Here is a 23,516-nt window from a genome sequence, read left to right as displayed (position 1 = left end):
GCTGTTTTCTTCCTTCCCTAATTTATAACAGTCGTTTATATCCTTCCTATCTATTTCAACATCCAATAATTTCCCTATTTCTTCACAAATGAAATCCGCCGTTATTACAGAGCTTTTATGTATACCAAAAATCACAATGTTATTTTTATTACACCATTGCTCTGTTCTCTCAAGTCTGTCCTTCAGGTTCTCGTTTTCTCTCTCTAAAGCCTCATATTTATTCTTCAATGTCTTAATTTCTAACAGCAGCCTAATCTCAGTATCCGAAATACAATTTTTGACCTCGTTCTTAGTGTCTTTGATCTCTTTTAATAAATCATGCAATGTTACATTTTCTTCTCCCTCGTTTTTTGGCATCATCAATAGCGTACGTAAATGTATGGTAGGCTTTATTTATTTTCGATTGAATTATCTTCTCAATACACCTGGGTATAATCGTATGTTGTTATAAGATAATCAATAAATGTCTTCTTTTTCACTTTTACCGAACAATTTTCACCTTTATACGTACAATTCACGTAATATCAAATGGAACAGGTAGTACCATAGATTAAACAATTTTCCGATTTATACTTTTATATATGTTTTATGGTATTTAAGGTATTTATACACTTAAGAAATCATTAATTACTCAGAGAAACCGTTTCTGCTGTCGCTTCATATGTTGCACATTTGACGAATGAAAACACCATGTCATCAGCTATCAGTTATTTGAGTTATTCGTGCTAGTAACATGACCGCACCACTCCCCCTTTGGTGAAATCAGTGACGTGCATCGAAACAAGTAAATTTATATTCTATACGTTTGGCGCTACGGTTCGCTTATCGATTCTGATATAATTTTCGTTATATTGGCCTGTTGTATTGGCATTTTAAAATGCCAAACCGATCGATAGTGCTCTATCCTATGGTGTGGAAGCTTTAAAATCTGTCAGCTCATTGGCATTCGACTCTGGTCAAAGGTGGCCGTGAATTTCGAATGTTGGACTTGTAGAATAACGAAATTTTGAGCAGTCCAAGCATGATTCTGACCTATTGAAATGAATTCGAAACGTGATCAAGAATTTTGAACAACATGTTGTTGAACCGATTTCGTGAAACTGTTTCTCTAATTTCTAGATAGTGTTTTTTTTGCAAACGTTGATAGTTGCTAATTTTCAAAAGGTTTTTTTGATTTTTTCCTGAATCAACGGCCTAATTTGGAGAACTATAACATTCACCATCATCGGTGATTCTTCGACTACTTTTAAAATCAGCATACCACAAGCATTAACAGTTGTTGTCAATGGAGCACAGTCTGAATAACCCTAAACAAACTATTTCTTTGCACAAAATATTTATTTCCATCAAAAAGCAGTATTTTATCAATACACGAAACTCGTTTTCATCTATATTTCAAACAACAACAAATGTAGCGTCACTCAATCTTCAATATCTCAATCCCGACTAAACCTTCCGATATTTTGACATGAATCTTTTGAAGATTGGTACAAACGAGAAAAAAGTGGTATGGCAGTGGCGTGCCATCTTCACAACAGGACATTGAGTAATAAACATAGATATAGGGAGTATACATGTGCCCAACATGGTTAGATTACGTTGTCGGATTGTGATATATTTTCAAATCCACAATTTCACTATATCCTTATGAATGTACATTATATCGAATGAAATATATTTATTTGAGTGATTAAACATGGAAATTTGAATATTTGGAATCCGATATTTTTCCTAATTGTCGAATTTATAATAAGCAGAAAATTTATAATTTTCTGTATCTACCTGCTGAAATCCAAGGTTTGGCAACTTTTGCTCTCCTAGTGTCATCGGTTGTTTTACGTCGTTTGGCGCGCGTGAAATTTGTTTTCTGGATATATTTAGGTCTTTATTTCCATATATTTTGAGTTAATATGAAACGTTGATTCACTATGGGACATAAAAAGTGCGTTCTTCGTGGAGAAACTCGCGAATTGAGTGAAATATCGTATCACTGATATGTTTTCATTTCGCGCGCTTCATGTCAAATTTGATAGTTCATTTGGGGACAAAATTTGCTTACTGAAAATGACATATACTCCCTCTTTCCATGTTTATTCCTCTGAGCATCAGGCCCAGGGCTTATTGAGTATTCATTTTGTGGCTCAACTGATCCATCAAACATTCAGTCTCATCACAAAAAGGCAAACTCTTACTTCTATAACCAAAATATAGGTTCTATTACAACGATTTTAACTTTGGTATTAAATATTTTAGTTCTTGATGATGTGAAATATATGAGTTTGATAGAATTGCTACTTAGACGACAGGTGGAAACTAAAAAATGAAAATTCTTTCAAAGTTTCGCTTTCACATCGTTAAAAGAATCAAAAAAATTATGAATTATTCACATGACAAATAAAAGTTTTTCTGTTAATTCAGTAATCAGGTGGGTTTTTTTCTTTCAAAATTCAAAAAAATAGATCTAGTATTTTATCTAACCGAATCTTGCAATAATAATTCCAAAACATTCAAATATTTTCATATTTTATTATTGGAACGAATATAATCAAACCATATCAACCAAAAAATCGAAGAGTTAACACTGAAGGAACCAAAATCAATATTTAACGTGACAGCCATCAATGTGTAAATAAAGGAGAAGACAATTTCGAATGGGTACAATGTACCGCAAATAGCTATAATCAAACAAACTCAATTATTCGAAGAACAGGAATGAAAAGGAAGTTACAATCAATTCTGAGGAAGTATAAAGCTGATTACTGTTGTTTAAGGAGCAAAGTAAAAGTTCACTAATATCACTTTTTTATGTTTTAATGATCGTTTGAGTCAGTTGATTTATAGTTTATACCATAGAGGACGAAGAAGTGAAAGTGAACATCGGTGATCGAATTTTTTATATGATACCCTTTTTCAGCCTTGCTAGATGAAAGTCTATCATAAATTAAAACATGATCAATGATAATCATCTATCAATTCTCTGTTTGTTTTCTCTGGGAATGAAAATGTATTGAATAGATTAGAAAATGAGAAAAGCGATGTCAGGAGCTTTTGCGCAATTGCCCCAAATTTATACTAATAATATTTTCACGAAATTTCATATGCATCTAGGTTTTTGTTTCAATAAACAGGGTGTTGGATATACAAAATAAAATGAGAGATTCCTTGTGTAATTTTAAGAAAAAAGTCCTTTGAACAAACGCATTGTTTTCTGGATACAGAGTCTTCCTTGTAGTCCTACTGTTTTGTTATGATTATAGGGAAGAAATATGAGTATTTACCATTTTTCGAAAAAAAAACTGTTTCAAGGAGAAGTGGATTTCACCATATATTATGGTATACTCAATGAAATTTGTAGAGTTTTCGTTTGTGCCTCTTATGAATCAAAAATAAACAAGGTCATCAATTTTAAATGAGAAAAATTAACAAATTTTCGTTTATAAATTTGAAAGGCAGTTTTTCATATGCGTACCGGGTTTTTCACCATAATTTGACCCCCCCTTTAACTTTGTTACTGAAAGAGGTACAAAAAAATGGTTTCCACAAAAGTTTCACGAAATCTACTAATGTTTTTTAAAATGATTTCACAAAACGAAATATATACAGAGTGGGCCACATATTGATAGCAATTTCATTTTTTCAAATGGAACACCCTGTATATTTTTCTATATTTGACTAGCTCTTTTTCCCTTGATTTCAATTATATAACATATGTTTGGCCTATCTCCTTTGTTCTGAGTGCCACAGAGTTACAAATTTTAAGAACCACCTAGCATGCTCAGTAATCAGTTTTCAAGTGGTAGGCTGCGACAACTCAAAATGCTCTTTTTTGAGTTATCTCGTTGGCAACGATATGACATATAGTCAACTATAAAAAACCAAAAAGTGTATTACTGTACCAAAGTTTTTTTTTCGAATTTTTCTAAACTACCAGTGGCCTACCAAAAAAAGGTTCTGGAGGAAAGAAGTAGGTACTGTCCCAAAAAGAAATATCACTCACTAGATTTTCATTCAAAATTAGCATATCACATGATAGAAACTTTGAATTGGAATATCAATGCCAAACCCAAGTTGAATATCTTGTGGAGGAAAAAAACTTGAAAAAAATCAAACTATTACACCCTGTATCTCGAGAACGAAGCCTTCACGGGCCCATGTTCCGAGGAATCTATTTTTCTCGTTTGTACCTCCAATTTAGGAACACCTGTATAATTCTTGGAATAATTATCCTCTCTGTATTTGAATGAAACATACTTTTATTCAATACTTACATGTCATTCTTACGACTTTCGAGTGTCGAAAGTAGGTTATTTTGAATAGAATGTGAAGAAAAATTGCTTGTAATAAATATAATAGTTCAATAAAAGTAAAAGTACTCAAAAGGAATTCCACAAATCAGATAGAAGCATGTGCATTTAATCTGGAAACTATGTCATTCTATTTCAAGATAAAATAGGCGAACGATTTTTATTTGTCATTTATACAATATCAGAGTAGATTTTGGAATTTTATCTGTTGATATATTGAACAATCATTGGTACTCAGATTCCGTTCATAAATATTATTAACCCATATCGAAATTCCTTTTGAATGAACTACCATTTCAATATATTATTTTGATTTTTATTTTGGTTTTTTATGTAATTTCTCTTTGGATTCATGCTAGGAAACACAATTCTTATCCTCGTAAAGTTTACACAAAGTATAAACTAAAATTGGAAAATTCATCTGTAAGAACTAATTGCATCAAGTAAAAAAACTTTGAAGACAAAGTATACAGCATAAAATCATATATGTAAATTGAAATATTTTATGGTTTAATGATGCGTAATAAAATTTTTTTTTCTAATAACTTCAGAGTTGAAATCTTTGTCGAAAATCGCAAATTTCCAAATTAATGATAAGCAAAAAAAAAGAATAGCGATTCGAATTGTGTAAACGTTCTGACATCAAAGAACTTGTTTTGTTATCACACATAACATTCATGTTTATTTACATGTTTGAATAATCGTAATCGTATATGGAAAAGAAAAATACATTATTGATAGTTCAATATTTACATAAACGTATATATAATGGAATATTTATTTATATCGCTTAATATTTGAAACGATAACACATTTTTAAAACGGAAAATTTTTCAGGATAATGTAATCAATAAATAATAAACGAATGTTATAGTGGAATTGGCATGAAATAATAACAGTGGCGTTTGCAAAAATCTTTTGAGCATTACAACAATTCGAAATTTATCTGAAATTGATAAGAAGTTTGAAGGTCGGGTATTGTTTCCATTTTCGTTTACTATTTCGATTGTTGATTTTGAGCAAACTGAATGAAAATTTCAATTCTATGATTATTTGTTGATAAGTGTTTGAGAAAACATTTTTTAAGTAGATTCTTGGAATTCAACCTCTACCTATTATAGGAGAATCAATGAGGTATAGCAACCGATTTTTCTAGAAAATTTCTTGTGAATAGCTTTTATGGTTTTCAAGAAAAGCTCTAGAGGGTGAAGGAACCAAAGTTTTTATTAATTTTTGGATTTTACCCATCTAAAAGATTTACTAAAAATTCCAGGAAGGTGTAATTTTTCCTTTGATATTTTGTATAAAATACCCAAAATAGGAAAATCACTGCCCTCTGTGGGCTTGTTGACTTTCGTATTCATGTTAATTATTCACCAAATTTCGCAAGACCTTCAAATCATTATAATCGAACACAATTACTTCATTAGCCTGCAAAATTGCATGTTATAAACACATAGAATTACGTGATACTTTTAACACAATGTTTTTCGTCATTTTTTTTTGGAACATTTTTCTTGAGAAACAATATTTTCAAAGGTGCGATTTCGCCCCATTCGAAATATGCCATTTATCTAAACATATCAGCACCAAAATAAAAAGAAATTAGGTACATTTCGCATCCAATTTTGTCGATTCATACAAAATCGATCATTTTATTGTATTTTAACAAATTTTTCGAAAGAAATGTGGCATTTTTTCACCATGAACTTTTTTGTAACATGGCATCTTCAATTCTCTCTGCAAATAACCGAAAGAATTCATAACAAATCACTCTGTTCTCCGAAAGATATTTTAGTTATGTGGTTCAAGGAGATATGAAATCAAAAAAACCTGATAATTTTTTCAGTGCGAAAGATAAATTGCTGGATTATAGAGTGTTCCAAAATCACAGATTCTTCGGATCATTGTGAGAAAAAAGTCCCATGAACATGGGACCGCAAAACCTTTGTTTGCAAGATACAGGGTGTTGAAGTTTGATTTTTTTTTCAAAATTTTCTACACAACACCTACCCTTCACAAGATATTTAACCTAAATTTGGCATAGATATTTCAATATGAATTGTTTTCATCATGTGATGTGCTAATTCTGAATGCAAACTTACAGGGTGATATTTTTTCTGGTACAGTGCCCGCTTCTTTATTCCAGAACTTTTTTTTGGTGGTCCATTACTCGCTTTGAAAAATGAAATTTTGGTTTTCAAACAATTTTCTAGTAAGCCTCAGGAAACTCAACATTTTCTATAAAGATCTAGCTAGTAAGCTATTCAATTATAAGTTTTTGTAGTTCTTTACCCAATCTGTAGCGAAGATTAATAAATATTCAATAAACTGGTACAATCATCACAAAAAAGTAGGTCTACAAGAAACACCCTGTATCTAGAAAACAAGCGTTTGCGGGCCAAACTTATGGGACTTTTTTCATGGAATTATCCAAGGAATCTCTCCTTTGTACCTCCAATTCAGGACGCCCTGTATACATACAAAATTTCAGTGAAACCTGACAGATAAATTCTAAAATATCTTAATGAAAAAAAAAAATATCTTCGAATGACACAATCCTCACGAAATTCTGCATCAAAATTCTGTTTACTGTTTTGCAACTGATTTTTAAATTTCAGTTCGATCGGATACGTATTTCTTTATTTATTGGAAAAACAAAATATCCTCCGAAACCATTAAACTGATTTTCACAATTAACGAACAGAACCCTAGGTAGGCAACCGATACAGTTCTCATAGTCCGACGAAAGCTTTTGATGGCAGACACAATATTGTTGAATTCTAAAGGTAAACTTTGAAAAATTCAAGGGGGTGTTAAAAATGTTTCACCTTACGATACCAGAGGTTAATTCTTGGAGAAAATAACCCAAAATAACCATTCCCACAACTCAACACCCTTTGCACCCAATAAACACAACCCCCCACCCTCTAGTAACTAAAGGGCTACCAACATAACCACCCAAACTCACCCTAAAAGAGCTGTCAATCCTTACATCCCAAAAAACTAAATGTAACCAGCGTTATTCGCGTAAACAAGCATTGTCGTTCGAAAAAAAAATAGTTCGTTCGTCTAGCACTACGTACCCGCGGCTTATTCGTTCGCAATAAACATAACCTAGAGAGCAAACGCGGTCACCATTTCAACCGAGTTCACACACTGACTGACTGACTACGGCAATCGTTTTTAAAAAGTCATTCGCGTACTATTCACGATGGGATGGGTCCTCTACTAGCGATAGAATTATCGGTGGTCAGAGGCGTGGAGGTGGCCCCCCTGGCCCAAATTATGGGGCGCCGGCACTGGAGGTATCCCAGAAGAGGTTCTAAAAGAGTTGTGCTAGCATTCTATCAGCTCCAGCTGATTGGAGGACAATATTTTGATTTTTATTTTTCCGCATCTTATAAAATAACCAATAATCCGTCCTTCAATAGGTTACGGGCCACATACATAGCACCTCCAGTGCTATAACACTTTTTTTTCGGTGGTATCAAGCTGCAAAAGATGCGAGTCAAGTGTTGGTTGAGATAATGAAGGTGAAGTGAGGCTACATTTTTGTTGTTATTTCAAAAGTAGTAGAAACGAGGTTTTTCGGGGAAAAATACTATGCAAGCGAAGGAATAGTTTGATAAGTGTTATTCAGTATCTGTTCCATCGATAAGAACGGTTAAAAAGAGGTATGATGAACGGCGTTTGTTTACTTGTGATGAGCTGCTTGCAAGGCAAAGACGGAATTTCTACATCGCATTGTGACTGGAGACGAGTCACATTACGATAATCTCAAGCGCAGAAAATCATGGGGATATCCCGGCCATGCCTCCACGTCGACGGCCAAACCGAATATTCATGGTTTCAAGGTCATGCTCAGTATTTGGTGGGACCAGCTCGGCGTAGTGTATTATGAGTTGTTATAACCGATTGAAACAATCAAAGGCGATCGTTATCGAACGCAATTAATGCGTTTTAGCCGAGCATTGAAAGACAAACGGCCGCAATACAACGAGAGACATGATAAAGTGATGTTACAGCAAGACAATGCTCGACTCCCCGAAAATGGTCAAGACATACTTGAAAACGTTGAAATGGGAAATCCTACCCAACCCGCCGTATTCTCCAAACGTTGCTTCCTCATACTATCACTTGTTTCGATCAATGGTACACGGCCTGGCTGACCAGCACTTCCAGTTTTATGAAAAAGTGAAAAATTGGATCAATTCGTGGATTGCTCAAAAAAATTACCAGTTTTTTCAACGCGGGATTTGTACGCTGCCCGAAATGGCAGATGGGAGAAATTAGTGTCCAGCGATGGACAATGCTTGGAATTATAAATGTATAACCAGTTTTTCACAATAAAGCCTCGAACTTCGGAAAAACGGCGCCGGCGCAAGCAATGTGGTACGCCTATGCATCGGGATGTTAAAAAAAAAATAATCGGATTCGAACCCGAGTTGAATAATTTCAAAATTCAAATGAAAATTACAATATTTTCTACCGAAAATTTCTAGCCCAATCAATTTTTCAATATTTCTCTCCCAGAATGATTCTTCATAATAACTTCAACACATTTCTAATTACTCCAATCCAGCCTAGTGGGATACACACCGTTCTATAAATCTCGATGTCTCAGGTTCGAATCCGGAATGGTTGAATTCTTTTTTTCATCACATAAGTCACTCTTTGTTGAAAAATATTTGTGTTTGGAATTTTCTTCGAGATATAAGGAAAAAATAAATTATTGTGTTAACATTTACAGTGTTTATTAGCACCAATGTCAGCTACGCCACTGCGTTTACGACTTCAAAAGTACGGAATCTCGTATTGCTTTGCTTCAAATATCGATGAAACAATCGACACCCTACCGGACGTAGTATCAAATAATTCACAAAGAGGAAAATCCCCAGGCGTAGAGACTTCCCCATGCCCGAAAATACAGTGCGCCGACACTGGGTCCATTAACTGAAGCGAATCTAATTGCCCAATTATTTTTCAACCTTCCCCCATATGTACGAAGCGGTATGACAGGGCCTATTGTTTCTGCCCAAAGGTGGAACGGCGACAAAGGCGTGATATTTGGTGGAGAATCTTCGGGGATTTCGGGACAGGAGCGTATTCATTTTCATGGGGGATTGAAAGTACGAGGGTTGTTCAAAAACTGTGTGAGAGTAAATCTCACTTTCTTATTTCTTTGAATATCGAATAGGTTTCCACTAACTTAATATTTTTTGTTTATTGCTTCACTATTAGCCAGGCAATCACATCATGCAGCTACAGATATACAGGGTGTTTCTGTTTTTTTTATTTTTGTCAATAATTATAATAAGGTATTTTATTTGAAAGATTTTTTTTTGGATGAATGGTAGTAAGGTAAAATTTAAACGGTAGCTCCCCTTGAAAATATGAATAATTATACTTAATTATTCATATTTTCATTTCACATATGTTAGGTGTACAACTTTGCTTCTGACGTTTTGCAATAGATAGCTCTAGCGGTAATAGTGGAAATAAATAGATCGTACATGTCAAACAATAAGCTTAGATATTTTTTTACATAACACCATCGAACTATAAGTCAATTTGTGTCAGCTTACGAGCTAAATTCTCGTCATTTGAAGTTTTAATTTTTTGCTTTAATATGTAGAAATTTGCGGCTGAGGCTCATCGAATGCTTTCAAATACCTATGCTAAGGCCGCTATTAGTGAAAGTACGAGCCGAGAGTGGTTTCAATGCTTCAAAAAAGGTGCTTTTGACGTCAAAGACCACCATACTGGTGGAAGAGAACAGGTTTTCGATGATACAGAATTGGAGGCATTACTTGATCAAGACTCGTGTCAAACGCAACAAGAATTGGCAGGATCATTGGGAGTGACGCAACAAGCCATTTCAAAACGCCTAAAAGTCATGAGGATGATTCAGAAATAAGGAAATTGGGTGCCGTTCTAGTTGAAGCCGATATATGTTGAACGGCGTTTGTTTGCCTGTGAACAGCTGCTTGCAAGGCAAAGACGAAAGAGATTTCTGCATCGCATTGTGACTGAAAACGAAAAATTGATTCATTACGATAATACCAAGCGCAAAAAATCATGGGTATATCCCCACCATGCTTCCACGTCGACAGCCAAACCGAATATTCACGGTTCCAAGGTCATGCTCAGTATTTATTTGGTGGGACCAGCTCGGCGTGGTGTATTACGAATTGTTAAACGTTTCAGAATTTTTTTAATATCTTGTACAGAAACCAAGATATAGCGAAACATTTGAAACAGTCATTTGTCAGAAACGCCCTGTAACTCGAGAACGAATCAATATGTCTATGATCTGCTTTCTAATATGTTATTATTTCGAAAAAAGAGATCTGAGATCCTTGAAGATTTTTTCTCCAAGTCTTATATTTCTCGAAATGCTATCAGTGAACATCGAAATTGGAACACCCTGTACAAACATTATTTATTTATAATAAAAGGCTAAAGTCATGTTCTCTCCGTGGATCGGAAACACATACCCCCCCTATTCAATTTTGTTACTAAACGAGAGAGCGAAAGTTTCTAACCGAAAGTTATCAAAAAAAAAAAAATTAAAGGGCTGAACCCACTACGCGACCTCCATTCGGATCCTCCCTCTTCTTCTCAGTCCGAAACTGCAATAACCAACGACGTTGCCACGATGATTTGTTTATGTCCTAAATCTCCGGTCTAATTTTGGCAGATGTAGAATGCAGATATTACCCAATTTGCAATCCAGGTCTTTAGACTGATGAACGATGCACGGTTTATAAATACTCTGCCCGGAAAATGTAACGATCGATGTCCGCTTTCACCTTTTGTTTTATCGACTATTGTATCAGACGGCTATTGTTAAAAGCTGCACACACTGTGAATCTCATGTTATTTAATTATCTCAATTTGTCTTTCGCTCCATCCACTACATTGTTTCAATTGTCTTAGTTCTGTTTTAATATTTTCAATCATAAACCATTGTGCCATACTTCGTTGAACAATATTGTGCGGGAATATCTCAGTTTCGCCCAGATTTCATGATTATATTTAATTGTTTTATGTTGGTACTCGGGACTCTCCTGTCACGGATGTCTCTATTATCTGTCAAAATTGTGATACAGAAAACAGTTTTGCCAACCAACATTCTTCAATACAAAAACTATATTTATGGATATATTCCATTGATTTCAACAAAAATTCAGTGGAGAAAATAATGAAAAATTCTCGTACAGAAGGCTCATTCTAACACTCAACATCAAAAACTAGCCACGAGTGGCTAAATATAATTTCATAGAATCATCCGATATTCAACAGCAATAACATAAAAAACTGGGGCTACTGCCTCAGTTTTTTATGTTATTGCTGTTGAATATCGGATTGTTTTAGATTATACTATTTTCACACAAATTTAATAATTTTCACGATATTCATTAGTAAATGAATATCGTGAAAATTATTAAATTTGTGTGAAAATAGTATAATCTAAAACAAGTTGCAGAATGGGCTCCTATTCCAATACGAATATGAAATTCGAACGAATGAGTGTTGGAATTGCCTTTTGCAACGAGTATTAGACCATATTTTCTCTATTTCAGTCAAGTTTTGTGAAATATTGTTGAAATTCAATGAAAAATTCAGATTATACATCCTAGTGATTTTTGTTTTGCATCTTGGCAGTTGGTGTGACTGTTACGAAAATTGACAGATTACGGAATTTGAATTTGAGTCGTACGTTTCGAATTTTGAAATAATTTATAATTACACATTGAATTAGTGAATTAGGTATATCTAATGAAATCGATTGAACACCACCAGAATCAAGAGAAATTGCGAATAAAGTTGCAAATCATTTCACTATATCCAAATTATATTATATTGACAATTGAGGTGTCTTGAAATTTGATAGGATCGGAAGTCATTATAGACAACCACAAAACGAAATATTTAACTGAAAACAATGCTGTAATGAGTTCGTTACAGCACTGTTTTTAGAACTGTAATGAACTCATTATGATACTGTAATAGAGAAACATTTTTTCGATTCATTTTCACCCTCTTTTCAATTAGATTCTGACCCAGAAATTAAAAATTACAATTTTTCTTTACGCTGTAGTAAATTTTTAATAAATTATTATCGAAAAGGCAAAATCTGAAGGTGCCACTGTGTAGCGATACAATTAGTGCAATTTATAGAATTGAAAAGTGAATATAGAAAAACTGCCATTTATTTTCGATTTAAAATGAATTTCCATGAAGTAAAGACCACATCAATACAATATTTGATACAATAAAGAAACTATTATTGCATACTTTGATCTTTGATTTATAAGTAAATACAAGTCAACGAACCTCCCTGATACCATAAAAATGCTAGAAGCTGATAATTTATGACATAACTCATTATATAGTCTTTCACCTCAAGCTGACAAATCTTCATTTTCCGGAAGATCAGAACAAGACAAAATCAATCACACAACAGATTTTTTTACGACTATTTTAAATTGTTTTAGTTCTTTAGTTTTGTGTTTTTGAACGTAGAATTTGTGCAATTGAGTCTTATTGCAATGTTTTAAACAATATTTTATTATTTTAAGTCCCCTCTAAGATTTATCTGTTCATAAGATGTGTTTGATAATGAATATCATTATTATTTTCTTCGTTATTGTTTCATTTAATATATTGAATATCTTTTCGCAAACAGTATGGTTGAACTGGTGACCCGAGGTTCAAAAATTTTGTTGCCACCTACCTTGGACATCTTAGCACCTATATAATCTCTGACACTGCAGAAAAACAACATTCACACAAAAAATTCACATGTTACATTCGCCAAGGAAATAATCTTCAGTGGTATTCATGGTTAAAGGTATACACACTAAAACTACAGGGCGCTTAGATATCACGATCAATAAATGCCGTGACATGTTGTGAAGAAAACGCCGTACCACGGCGCATTGGCTGAAAATGCGATGTTCACTTGAATTTTCCGAGACTGGTCGAAAATCGATGACTTCGGAAAAACTGACTTTTGGTCACTCACAGTCCATTTGGCAATATGTAAATAGGGGATTCTACGTGAAAAAATAACGTAGAAAGTACGTATGAATGTTAGGCCTAAAATGCATCTGTAGGAAAATACAGCCAGTGGCGTAACTATCAGAGAATAAGGAGTGCCCAAATCAGTTCAGATTGAGAATAACTTCCTGATCTATTTTCTGGTATTCGGATTTTCAACCAATCGAAATATTCTAATATGCTCTTAGCTTAATAACTGAATTCTTTATTTTTACGCTCAGCGCCTAAACGACAATAACAATCAAAAAACAGCATGTAATGGGTGTTTTTTTCGAGGTATATAACTTTAAGTTGGCATTACTGTTCAAGATGGCGACCGATTCAACAGCTGTCAAGTGTACACGTGGTGAGTTTGCAAATTTAATAATTTTCGTTGAACTATAAGGCACTGATGAAGAAAAATTGTATTATTAAATACAAAAATTCCGAAACGTACGTCTGTCTTTATGTTGATGTAGTTGTTCAATTAGTTAACCGTTTACTTAATTGATACATTTTTAGTAATTTTGAATTTTCTTTTGGTTGATTATTAAATTTGTCATTTAAAATTGGAATATCATTCCAAGACAAAAATAAACTAAATATATCATATAGATATATTATTGTGAAGGATTAGACACAATAGTTGTCAAATTATTTGATTTATATTAAATATCCTTCATCAAGTAGACTCATTAAACTTTTATAATTTGATGTAATCATTTATTGATTAGAGAGTCATTACCAACCAATTGATAAATTTAAAATGCCTGAAAGTGTTTATTCAATGTTAAATGTCGATTTGTATATATATTTCAAAAAATTACAAGATAGAAATCTATGACTACCTTCAGTAATATTTTCTCTATGAATCCTCATTAGAGTAAATAGTACGTTTAGTTAGTCTTTAGTTTCTAGCTTGCAGTTTGATTGAGTATTGTTCACGTGGAGAGTTTGCAAATTTAATAATTTTCGTTGAACTATAAGGCACTGATGAAGAAAAATTGTATTATTAAATACAAAAATTCCGAAACGTAAGTCTGTCTTTATGTTGATGTAGTTGTTCAATTAGTTAACCGTTTACTTAATTGATACATTTTTAGTAATTTTGAATTTTCTTTTGGTTGATTATTAAATTTGTCATTTAAAATTGGAATATCATTCCAAGACAAAAATAAACTAAATATATCATATAGATATATTATTGTGAAGGATTAGACACAATAGTTGTCAAATTATTTGATTTATATTAAATATCCTTCATCAAGTAGACTCATTAAACTTTTATGAGCTGTCAAGTGATTTATTCTCAGTTTGGTTTGGCAATTCATCATGAATAGACTCACGCCTGAACAACACGCTTGCAAATAGTGCAATTTCATTTCGAAAATAATAGTTCTGTGCGGAATACGTATCGCGCACTACGTCCATTTTATTTTGTTTAGCGATGAAGCGCACTTCTGGTTGAATGGCTACGTCTACAAACAAAACTGCGGCATTTGGAGTGAAGCTAATCCTCAAGTGTATGTCGAAACACCGTTACATCCAGAAAAACAGACTGTTTGGTGCGCTTTATGGGCTGGTGGAATCATTGGTCCGTACTTCTTCAAAAACGATGATGGCCAGTACGTTACAGTCAATGGTGATCGGTATAGAGCCATGATTACCAACTTTTTCATTCCTGAATTGAACAACCATGATGTCCAGGAGCTGTGGTTCCAACAAGACGGCGCAAAATGTCACACAGCTCGTGCCACAATCGATTTATTGAAAGACACGTTTGGTGACCGCCTAATTTCACGTTTTGGACCTTTGAATTGGCCTCCAAGATCTTGTGATTTAACACCGCTAGACTACTTCATGTGGGGCTATGTAAAGTTATTGGTCTATGCGGATAAGCCACAAACCCTTGACTATTTGGAAGACAACATTCGCCGTGTTATTGCCGATATACGGCCACAAATGTTGGGAAAATTCATCGAAAATTGGACGTCCAGATTGGACTACATTCGAGCCAGCCGTGGCGGTCATATGTCAATCGAATAATCCAATAATCCATCGTTGTTTTATTGCAATTTAAAGTTCTATAGCTCTAAAAAAAACACCCTTGATTAAAGGATTTCCAAAAAGAGGTTTCATTTTGAATAGCCCGCTATCTGGACAGCTGTCACTTTTGAAGCTGTCATTTTTGACATTTGACAAGTAAAACTACGCAATTACTAAAAATGGAACGATAGCCGTTTCAACACAGCGCATTAAAATTGTTAAAATTCATTACAAAAATGGTGAAAATTTTGCAGTTACAATGTTCAAAACTAAAGCACTTTTAGAGGCTGAAAAAATTTGAGCTGTTGGAATAAGTTAGTGATGTGAAGAATCTGAACCGTGTGCGCCATTCAAAAACTACAGAAAATATCGTTGCTGTAGACCGTAATGTTGACGAAAACCCAGGTTTGTCGATTCCTCGTCCATCTTGGGAATTGGGCATTCCACAAACGGAATGTGAAGAAATTAATGTGGACAACGTCGACGTTTATTTTCAACAATACGGCGCTACGTGCCATACAAGCAACGAAACAATCGCAATTTTGCAAGAAAAATTTCTTGACCGTGTTATTTCTCGAAAAGAGGTGATCCCAACTGGCCTCCAAGATCTTGTGATTTAACACCTTTAGACTTTTTTCTTTGAGGCTACGTGAAAGACAATGTCTATGCCAATGCTCCACAGTCGTAGAGATTGTATCATTGGGAGATTAAACAAAAATGTTATAAAATATCTCTTATTCAATTCTTTCGATTTCATTGAAATTATGAGTTTCATTATTTTGCTGGATAGATATTCATCTTCATGGGCCCCTGCAATGGTTGGATAAGGTTTTGACGCAGATGGGTGCTCCTCACAATGCAATCAGTTCAGTATCGTAATTCAGTAAGTGAACATTCTGATTTCTTCAAAATTGAATCGAGTCGTATTTAGTGATTCCTGTCTAAGCACCAAATTTTATTTTTAGACAAATAAACGTCTTTTTTTTTGCACATGATTATTTTTAATGTTTTTCATTATTGCTGTATCAAATATCGAATTTGAGTTATTGCATACATTTTGTTGCTTAATTTTTAAGGTCTACAAAATCATGAAGTTGACAGGGTTTAATAAACATGGACAATTTTATACAGATATATTTACAACGTTGGAAACATTTTTATCCAAAAATAATAATTTTTTTTAATCATTGTTTTCAAAAATAAAATTAATTGTTCACTTTTTACCCTGATTTTTTCTTCTGAATGTGCAATATTCCCTATGAGTCACAATAAGGAAATTAGAAATTGGAATTCCAAAATATAAAATTTTGTTATCTCTTATTCTATTCGATTTCATTGAAATTATGAGTGTCAATAAAGTAAATTGATAAAGTGAGTTATACATAATTTCAGCTCTGCAGTTTTCACATCACAAAAAAAAATAAGCAAGTTTTTATGATATGATAATCGTCTAAACCACACTATAGCTCTCAGAAAACGAACTTATTTTGTATCGAATTTTTTCATGAAAAACAAGAATATACAGGAAGAACAGAATTTTTATGGTGTTTCGAATTTTTAGTAAAAGGATGCAACATTTATTTTCCAATCAATTCTTTATCGACAGGTTCCTACATATTCTATTAATTTTAGATTTATTCAAAATTGTATTGTTTTTTATAGAATTTTAGGGGTAATGAGAGAAGAATGAATACTGAGTAGTATTGAAGTACTATGTGAGAAGGACAGAGAAAATGTAAATGGATGCTCTTTGATAAAGAAGTATTGATATTTGGAATAATAATTGGATTATAGGAAATAAATATGAATCACTGCGATAATAGAAAAGATTTGAAAAAAATAAATTTATTGGGTCTTAGCAAAGACAAGAATGTCGTCCATAGTGACCCGATCTATCACCCCTTGTTTTTCTTTAATTCTAAAATAAGAAAACCATAGCGTATAGCAAACAGCAAAATAGCGGATGCTATTTCGAGAAATTGAAAATAGAGACCTTCTAACAATTATTTACCTAAATACATATTACCCATTCTGAATTAATTTCATACCTATTACCCATTCTGAATTAATTTCATAAGTTTCATTTAGGAGTTTCCCATATATTTTCCTTACAAAAATATCAAAATTGCTAAACTTTGTTCATTTATGGTACGCAACAAATCATACATCAAGGAAGGGTACACAATTTTCTACCGTGATGTTATTCAACAAGCAACACTGCTATGCATGGCAAAATGGACACCACCATTTGCACCATCTTACAACACTGGAAGGTTGCTCCAAGTCCGAATAAATTTTCATGGCGGTCAGCGTTTTCTGAGTATTCAATTTTGTATTAAACCCTTATTCAAAATCCAGTTAATGCTTATCGATATATAATCTGATAGATCATAGTATTGGTTAGCGATTTTAAGTGGGGTGAGTTCAGTTTTATCATAGATAGCTACTTCTGGAAGTATTGTTATTGTTCTAATGGCTTGACCCATGTCCGTATCTGGTTTTATTTTTGTTGACGATTAAAAAACGACTCTCCTTCCTTCTTGATAAATACTGGGATCCGCTGTTATAACAGTTAGTAAATAAGTTCGTTTAGATTAGAATAGTTCGGGGATATATAAGCGTTTTGTTTTTATTGTGTTATTATGGATTATCAGTATTTTCTGACTCATTTCAACAACTTGTGAGTCATTTTGTTCCATCACAGAATCACATCAAGTTGTTTGAGCCCAACTTTAATATCATTAGTGCCTCAAAAAAATTGTGTGCACTTAATTTCTCCATTCAAATAGGTCTTTGATGACGTCCTCTGAACAGGAAGCAAGCACTTGAAATCTTATTTGAACTAGCATGTTGATAGATACCACAACTCGCCAGTATTTGAATAGATACTTTTTTTGATGGAAAGCATTCTTGTATAATAATATATTTCTCTTTCAGGGTTAATATGGACATAGAGGAAGGAGAGTCTTCTAGCAGTGGTCCATTATCAACCCTAAACAGCCTGTTTTCATTCACAAGTCCTGCAGTCAAGAAACTACTTGGCTGGAAACAGGGAGATGAAGAAGAAAAATGGGCTGAAAAGGCTGTTGATAGTTTAGTGAAAAAACTAAAAAAAAGAAAAGGTGCAATTGAGGAATTAGAACGTGCCTTATCATGTCCTGGAACACCAAGTAAATGTGTCACAATTCCCAGAAGTTTGGATGGAAGACTCCAAGTTTCCCATCGTAAAGGATTACCTCACGTAATCTATTGTAGAGTGTGGAGATGGCCCGATCTGCAAAGTCACCATGAGTTAAAGCCATTGGAACATTGTCAATATCCATTCTCTGCCAAACACAAGGAAGTCTGTATCAATCCTTATCATTATAAGAGAGTGGAAAGCCCAGTTTTACCGCCTGTTTTGGTTCCAAGACACAATGACTTTGTACCCGGTCATTCATTACTTCCATTCCAACAACTTGTTGAGCCGAATATGCCCCAAAACGTGAGCTATTCTCAAAATGGTTTCAATTCCAATCAAATGAGCCCTAGTTCGCCGTTGTCTAATGTGTCATCACCCGGAAGTGTTTCATCTAATCCCCAATCACCATATGCCAATCTTGCAGAAACCCCTCCTCCTGCTTATAGTCCTACAGATGAAAATAATGTAAATCCAAACAACAATCAGAATCCTGAACAAAGTTTAGCCAATGATGTCCAACCAGTGGCTTATCAAGAACAACCATTCTGGGCCTCCATAGCTTACTACGAGTTGAATAGTCGGGTAGGTGAGGTATTCCATTGTCATTCCACCTCAGTTATAGTGGATGGATTCACAAACCCTAGCAACAATTCCGACAGATTCTGTCTTGGCCAGTTGAGCAACGTTAATCGTAACTCTACTATTGAGAACACTAGGCGACATATAGGCAAAGGGGTGCATCTGTACTATGTGAATGGTGAAGTTTATGCGGAGTGTCTCTCTGATTCTCCGATATTTGTGCAATCAAGAAATTGCAACCATCACCACAATTTCCATCCATCTACTGTCTGCAAAATACCGGCTGGTTGCTCGTTGAGAATATTCAACAATGCAGAATTCGCTCAGCTTCTTTCACAGTGTGTCAATCATGGTTTCGAAGCCGTTTATGAACTGACAAAAATGTGTACGATCAGGATGAGTTTTGTGAAGGGTTGGGGCGCTGAATATCATCGACAAGACGTGACCAGCACTCCTTGCTGGATAGAGATTCATCTTCATGGGCCTCTGCAGTGGTTGGATAAGGTTTTGACGCAGATGGGTGCTCCTCACAATGCAATCAGTTCAGTATCGTAATTCAGTAAGTGAACATTCTGATTTCTTCAAAATTGAATTGAGTCGTATTTAGTGATTCCTGTCTAAGCACCAAATTTTATTTTTAGACAAATAAACGTCTTTTTTTTTGTACATGATAATTTTTAATGTTTTTCATTATTGCTGTATCAAATATCGAATTTGAGTTATTGCATACATTTTGTTGCTTAATTTTTAAGATCTACAAAATCATGAAGTTGACAGGGTTTAATAAACATGGACAATTTTATACAGATATATTAAGAACGTTGGAAACATTTTTATCCAAAAAAAAATTTTCTTTTAATCATTGTTTTCAAAAATAACATAAATTGTTCACGTTTTACCCTGATTTTTTCTTCTGAATGTGCAATATTCCCTATGAGTCACAAGAAAATTGTGATTTAAAAATTGGAATTCCAAAAATTTTATAATTTTTCCAAAAGAAAGTGAAAAATTTGTGCAATTCTCCTAAGTTAAGAGAGTCTGTTTCTAAAAATTCATTAATTAAGGTGTTAATTTCTTCACGATATGAGTATAAATAAATTGTTGCAGCTTCCAAACTGAATTATTTTTTAAGATTCTTCAAAGGTGCTTTTATGATCTCTTATTTGATTTATTAGATATTAAAATTAAAAAAATGATATATCAAGAGGCCATATTTTCTCATTGGATTTTCATATGCCTACAGCCTATGAATGTAAATTTGTAAATAGTCTCTATTTTCTCGACTATGGCAAATGAAAATCAATATGATTGTATCCATAAGAATAAAAAGTTTCAAAAAAAGTGAATAAATGAAAACATATTTCGATGAATTTTACTTGATAGTTTGTTGTCTAGCAGTACATATTCAATTTTATCTTTACTTGAGACAAAAATGTGTCCTCGAAAAATTGTTCAAATTAATTCATAGAAAGAGATTTTAATAGATAAATTTAATTATTCCAATCAGTTCTATGACAAGTGTTACTTAGATAAAGAAGTTTTCTGTACTCTAGTAAATAGTTCATGTTAGATAAATTCTCGATACGATATTTGTTTATTGAATTCAGACCAAAACTATTATTATTAGAAAGCATTTTTTTATATTTATGAAAAATTTAGATTGAACCATACCTCATTAATTTTTAGAATGAATAGATCCTTCTTTCTTTGTATCCCTAAAGCGTAATTTTCAATATAGAACCTCTCGATTGAATAATTCACAGGGTACTGGGTGAAAGTGTCAAAAAATCTAGTGAGTGTTTAAAACACATAAATTAACTGAATTAGCAAAATTGTTATGTTGAGGTTTTGGATTCTGATTTCCTACCATTGACTTTGCCCATAAAGACTTCCAGTTCTCATATATTGAATTAGAAACTGTCTTTCAATATAAACATTTACAAGTAAGTTAAGAATATTCCAGAAAAAAAGTTTTCCTAGAGAAGATACTCTGTTTTTGTTATCCAACAAAGAAATCAATTTTAATTTTGAACCTATAATCCAGTGTACTATTTAACGATGTAACATCCGACCATAATATTTACATCTTGAGTGCATTAAGTTAATTGATAAAAGACGTTGAAACCTGTTGTATATGTGTGTGTGAACTTCTCAGACTGGTTTTGAAAAAAAAACGTAATAAGATTGGATATTTGCTTGAGATTCTGCAATTATAACTGTACATCTGATGTCTACTGCTGTAATATGTATATTGAGTATGAGTACTTATATATTACTTGATGACATCCTCTTCCTGAAGTACAGGCTGTTCATCATAGTGTTTCCCAACACTTTCAGTTGACTATTTGAATTGATACATTTAACTGTGAACCAAAGTAATTATTTTGTGTATACTTACATTATCTTTTCAATATTGGTATTTTTTTTTTCAAGTGAATAATTTCAATTATGCCCAATATTGAAGAAATATTCATTGTCTTGCTGAGCTAAGTTTCGCAAATTATTTTGAAATATCCTGTGAACCAAGTTGAAAAAAAAAATGAAAGTGATATTTTGGCAACAATTCCGTGCCTGCTTACAAAAATGAGGCTTTTGCTGCTGTGCCTTCATGAATTTTATACACTAAAGATATTTTAGGAGGAAAGTTTCATCTAAAACGATATTCTAAATATTCTGCAATATTTTCCAATTAACTGTGACAAAATGTAAACGTAATTAAAAAAAGTGCATTATTTCTGAATTTCTTGTTACTCCTGTTTCACAAGTCGAAAAGAACATTTTACAAATTAATTGATGTTAAAAAATTTGATTGACTGCCACTATTAGGTAGATTGTGTCAAAATGTAAAGAGTAAAGTGAATATGTGACATAAGTGTCCTATTTTTTTCAGTGTAACTTCACAAATTTTTCTATGAGTGATATGTGTAAGTTGCCATTTCTTGCTTAATTGTATTTCTAGTTGCAACATATTAATTTCATGTAAATTTTAATGTTTCGTACATTGTTATTAATGTTTTCTATTACTGGAATATATACCTATCAGTACAAGTATTTTCTTTAATGCAGATCATTTCCTAACCATAAGTATGCCTTGTTAATTCTCAATTTTTGTTCCAAATTTTCCAAAGATATGGTACTTTGTCATTAAGTTAATTTATTAGGCTATTTTAACTGATTAGCTTTTTGCAGTAAATTTGATTTCATCATTTTTTTCTTTCAAAAATAGATTTTATTCAAAATTCAATGCAGTACTCATAATTTCATTTCTTATACAATATTTCAAATAAGTGGAAAAAGTAGTTTACAGATTTAAAAAAACTTTTAGAGAACAAGTAAAAATTCTGTTTAGTGCCAAAAATATAATAGAAAAAAAAAACACTCGTATTATTTATAATCCTTTTCTCAAAGGATTGGTGAGTTTCATCTCAAGAACAGTCAGTATGGACTCGCAGATCCCTGTCTTATACACCTACAATCTCCATAGCGAAGCATGGTGACTCATCCATAAAACGGATGGGTTTATGTCTCAAACAGTGCCGTTCTTCCGAAAGAGGCGCAGCCCATAATGCCATCTCTCAGTCTAGCAGAGTTACTATATAATATAAAAAAAAATCATATTTTTTGGATCTTTGCTACTAGAAGTATTGTGTTCCGTATCACTGTAGCAATGCATGTTTTTAATTTTATTTCATAGCGTCAACTTTGTCATTTTTAGACTTCTTGAACTAGAATGCAGTATAGCAATTAATTTTTACACCGAAATAAATTAAGGCCAAATCGATTATTTGGCATCCTCATAAATGTATTTTTAAAGAAGATACACATACATTTATTTGACGTAAAAATTCTATAAAATATACAACAAAAAACTCAACTAATCCATAGTTAGTAATGTTACTATCATATGATGAGTAACACACTGAGTTGTATGACATTACGATGACGTCAATTTGAAGTAAACACGTACGTCATTTGCGTTTTACTGCGAATATCGATATTTTCTTCAATTAATAATTATGCTAGTTGTTGAACAGACTCCTGTAGAAGTCATTGAAAACTTATGCCATTTAATTCCAACTTTTTTCACATAAAAAATTGCATATTATCGTTTTCTTTGAATTTTTCTTTTTCGAGGCATATTCATGCCATTTAATTCTATTTTTTTTCACATAAAAAAAATTGCATATTATCGTTTTCTTTGAATTTCACTTTTTCGAGGCATATTTATGCAAATTGGAAATATCCATTTTTGTAAGTGCTCAAAAAACATCAATAAACAATTTGATATTTCAAATATCTTCCAAAAAGTCAAGGCTTTTAAAATATGTCTAGTGGTTTTTTCACCAGAAGTTTAATCT

The 23,516-nt window shown here is 33.0% G+C and overlaps 2 protein-coding genes across 3 annotated transcripts in view; one reads left to right on the top strand and one right to left on the bottom strand.

The window, feature by feature from the left end:
- Nucleotides 1-13,261, bottom strand: part of LOC123681120 (restin homolog) — a 127,928-nt gene extending 114,667 nt beyond the window's left edge. Inside the window, exon 1 of the mRNA XM_045619335.1 lies at nucleotides 13,048-13,261. Coding sequence (XP_045475291.1) covers nucleotides 13,048-13,098 — 51 coding nt within the window. The 5' untranslated portion in view covers nucleotides 13,099-13,261. The remainder of the gene's footprint in view (nucleotides 1-13,047) is intronic.
- Nucleotides 13,262-17,831: 4,570 nt separating this feature from the next.
- Nucleotides 17,832-22,206, top strand: LOC123680080 (protein mothers against dpp). Of its 2 annotated transcripts, none has more exons than XM_045617754.1 (2): nucleotides 17,832-17,969; nucleotides 18,336-22,206. In XM_045617754.1, exon 2 carries the CDS (start codon nucleotides 18,343-18,345, stop codon nucleotides 19,711-19,713), a length of 1,371 nt encoding a protein of 456 aa, XP_045473710.1. In that variant the 5' UTR covers nucleotides 17,832-17,969; nucleotides 18,336-18,342; the 3' UTR covers nucleotides 19,714-22,206. The 2 variants fall into 2 exon arrangements, with proteins under 2 accessions (XP_045473710.1, XP_045473709.1); XM_045617753.1 differs by having other exon boundaries at nucleotides 17,930-18,078.
- The last annotated feature ends 1,310 nt before the right edge of the window (nucleotides 22,207-23,516 follow it).

The sequence above is a fragment of the Harmonia axyridis genome, chromosome 5 (genome assembly GCF_914767665.1).
Source record: "Harmonia axyridis chromosome 5, icHarAxyr1.1, whole genome shotgun sequence".
Classification (NCBI taxonomy): Eukaryota; Metazoa; Arthropoda; class Insecta; order Coleoptera; family Coccinellidae; genus Harmonia; species Harmonia axyridis.
Note: the sequence above shows the minus strand (reverse complement) of the source record. Positions and strands in the feature narration are given on the sequence as shown.

Excerpts from the sequence above, each read along its gene's own strand:
- LOC123680080 (XM_045617753.1), top strand. The coding sequence starts at position 18,041 with ATGGATTATCAGTATTTTCTGACTCATTTCAACAACTT. Across the intron at positions 18,079-18,335 it reads CTGACTCATTTCAACAACTT|GGTTAATATGGACATAGAGG; the intron begins GTGAGTCATTTT and ends TTTCTCTTTCAG.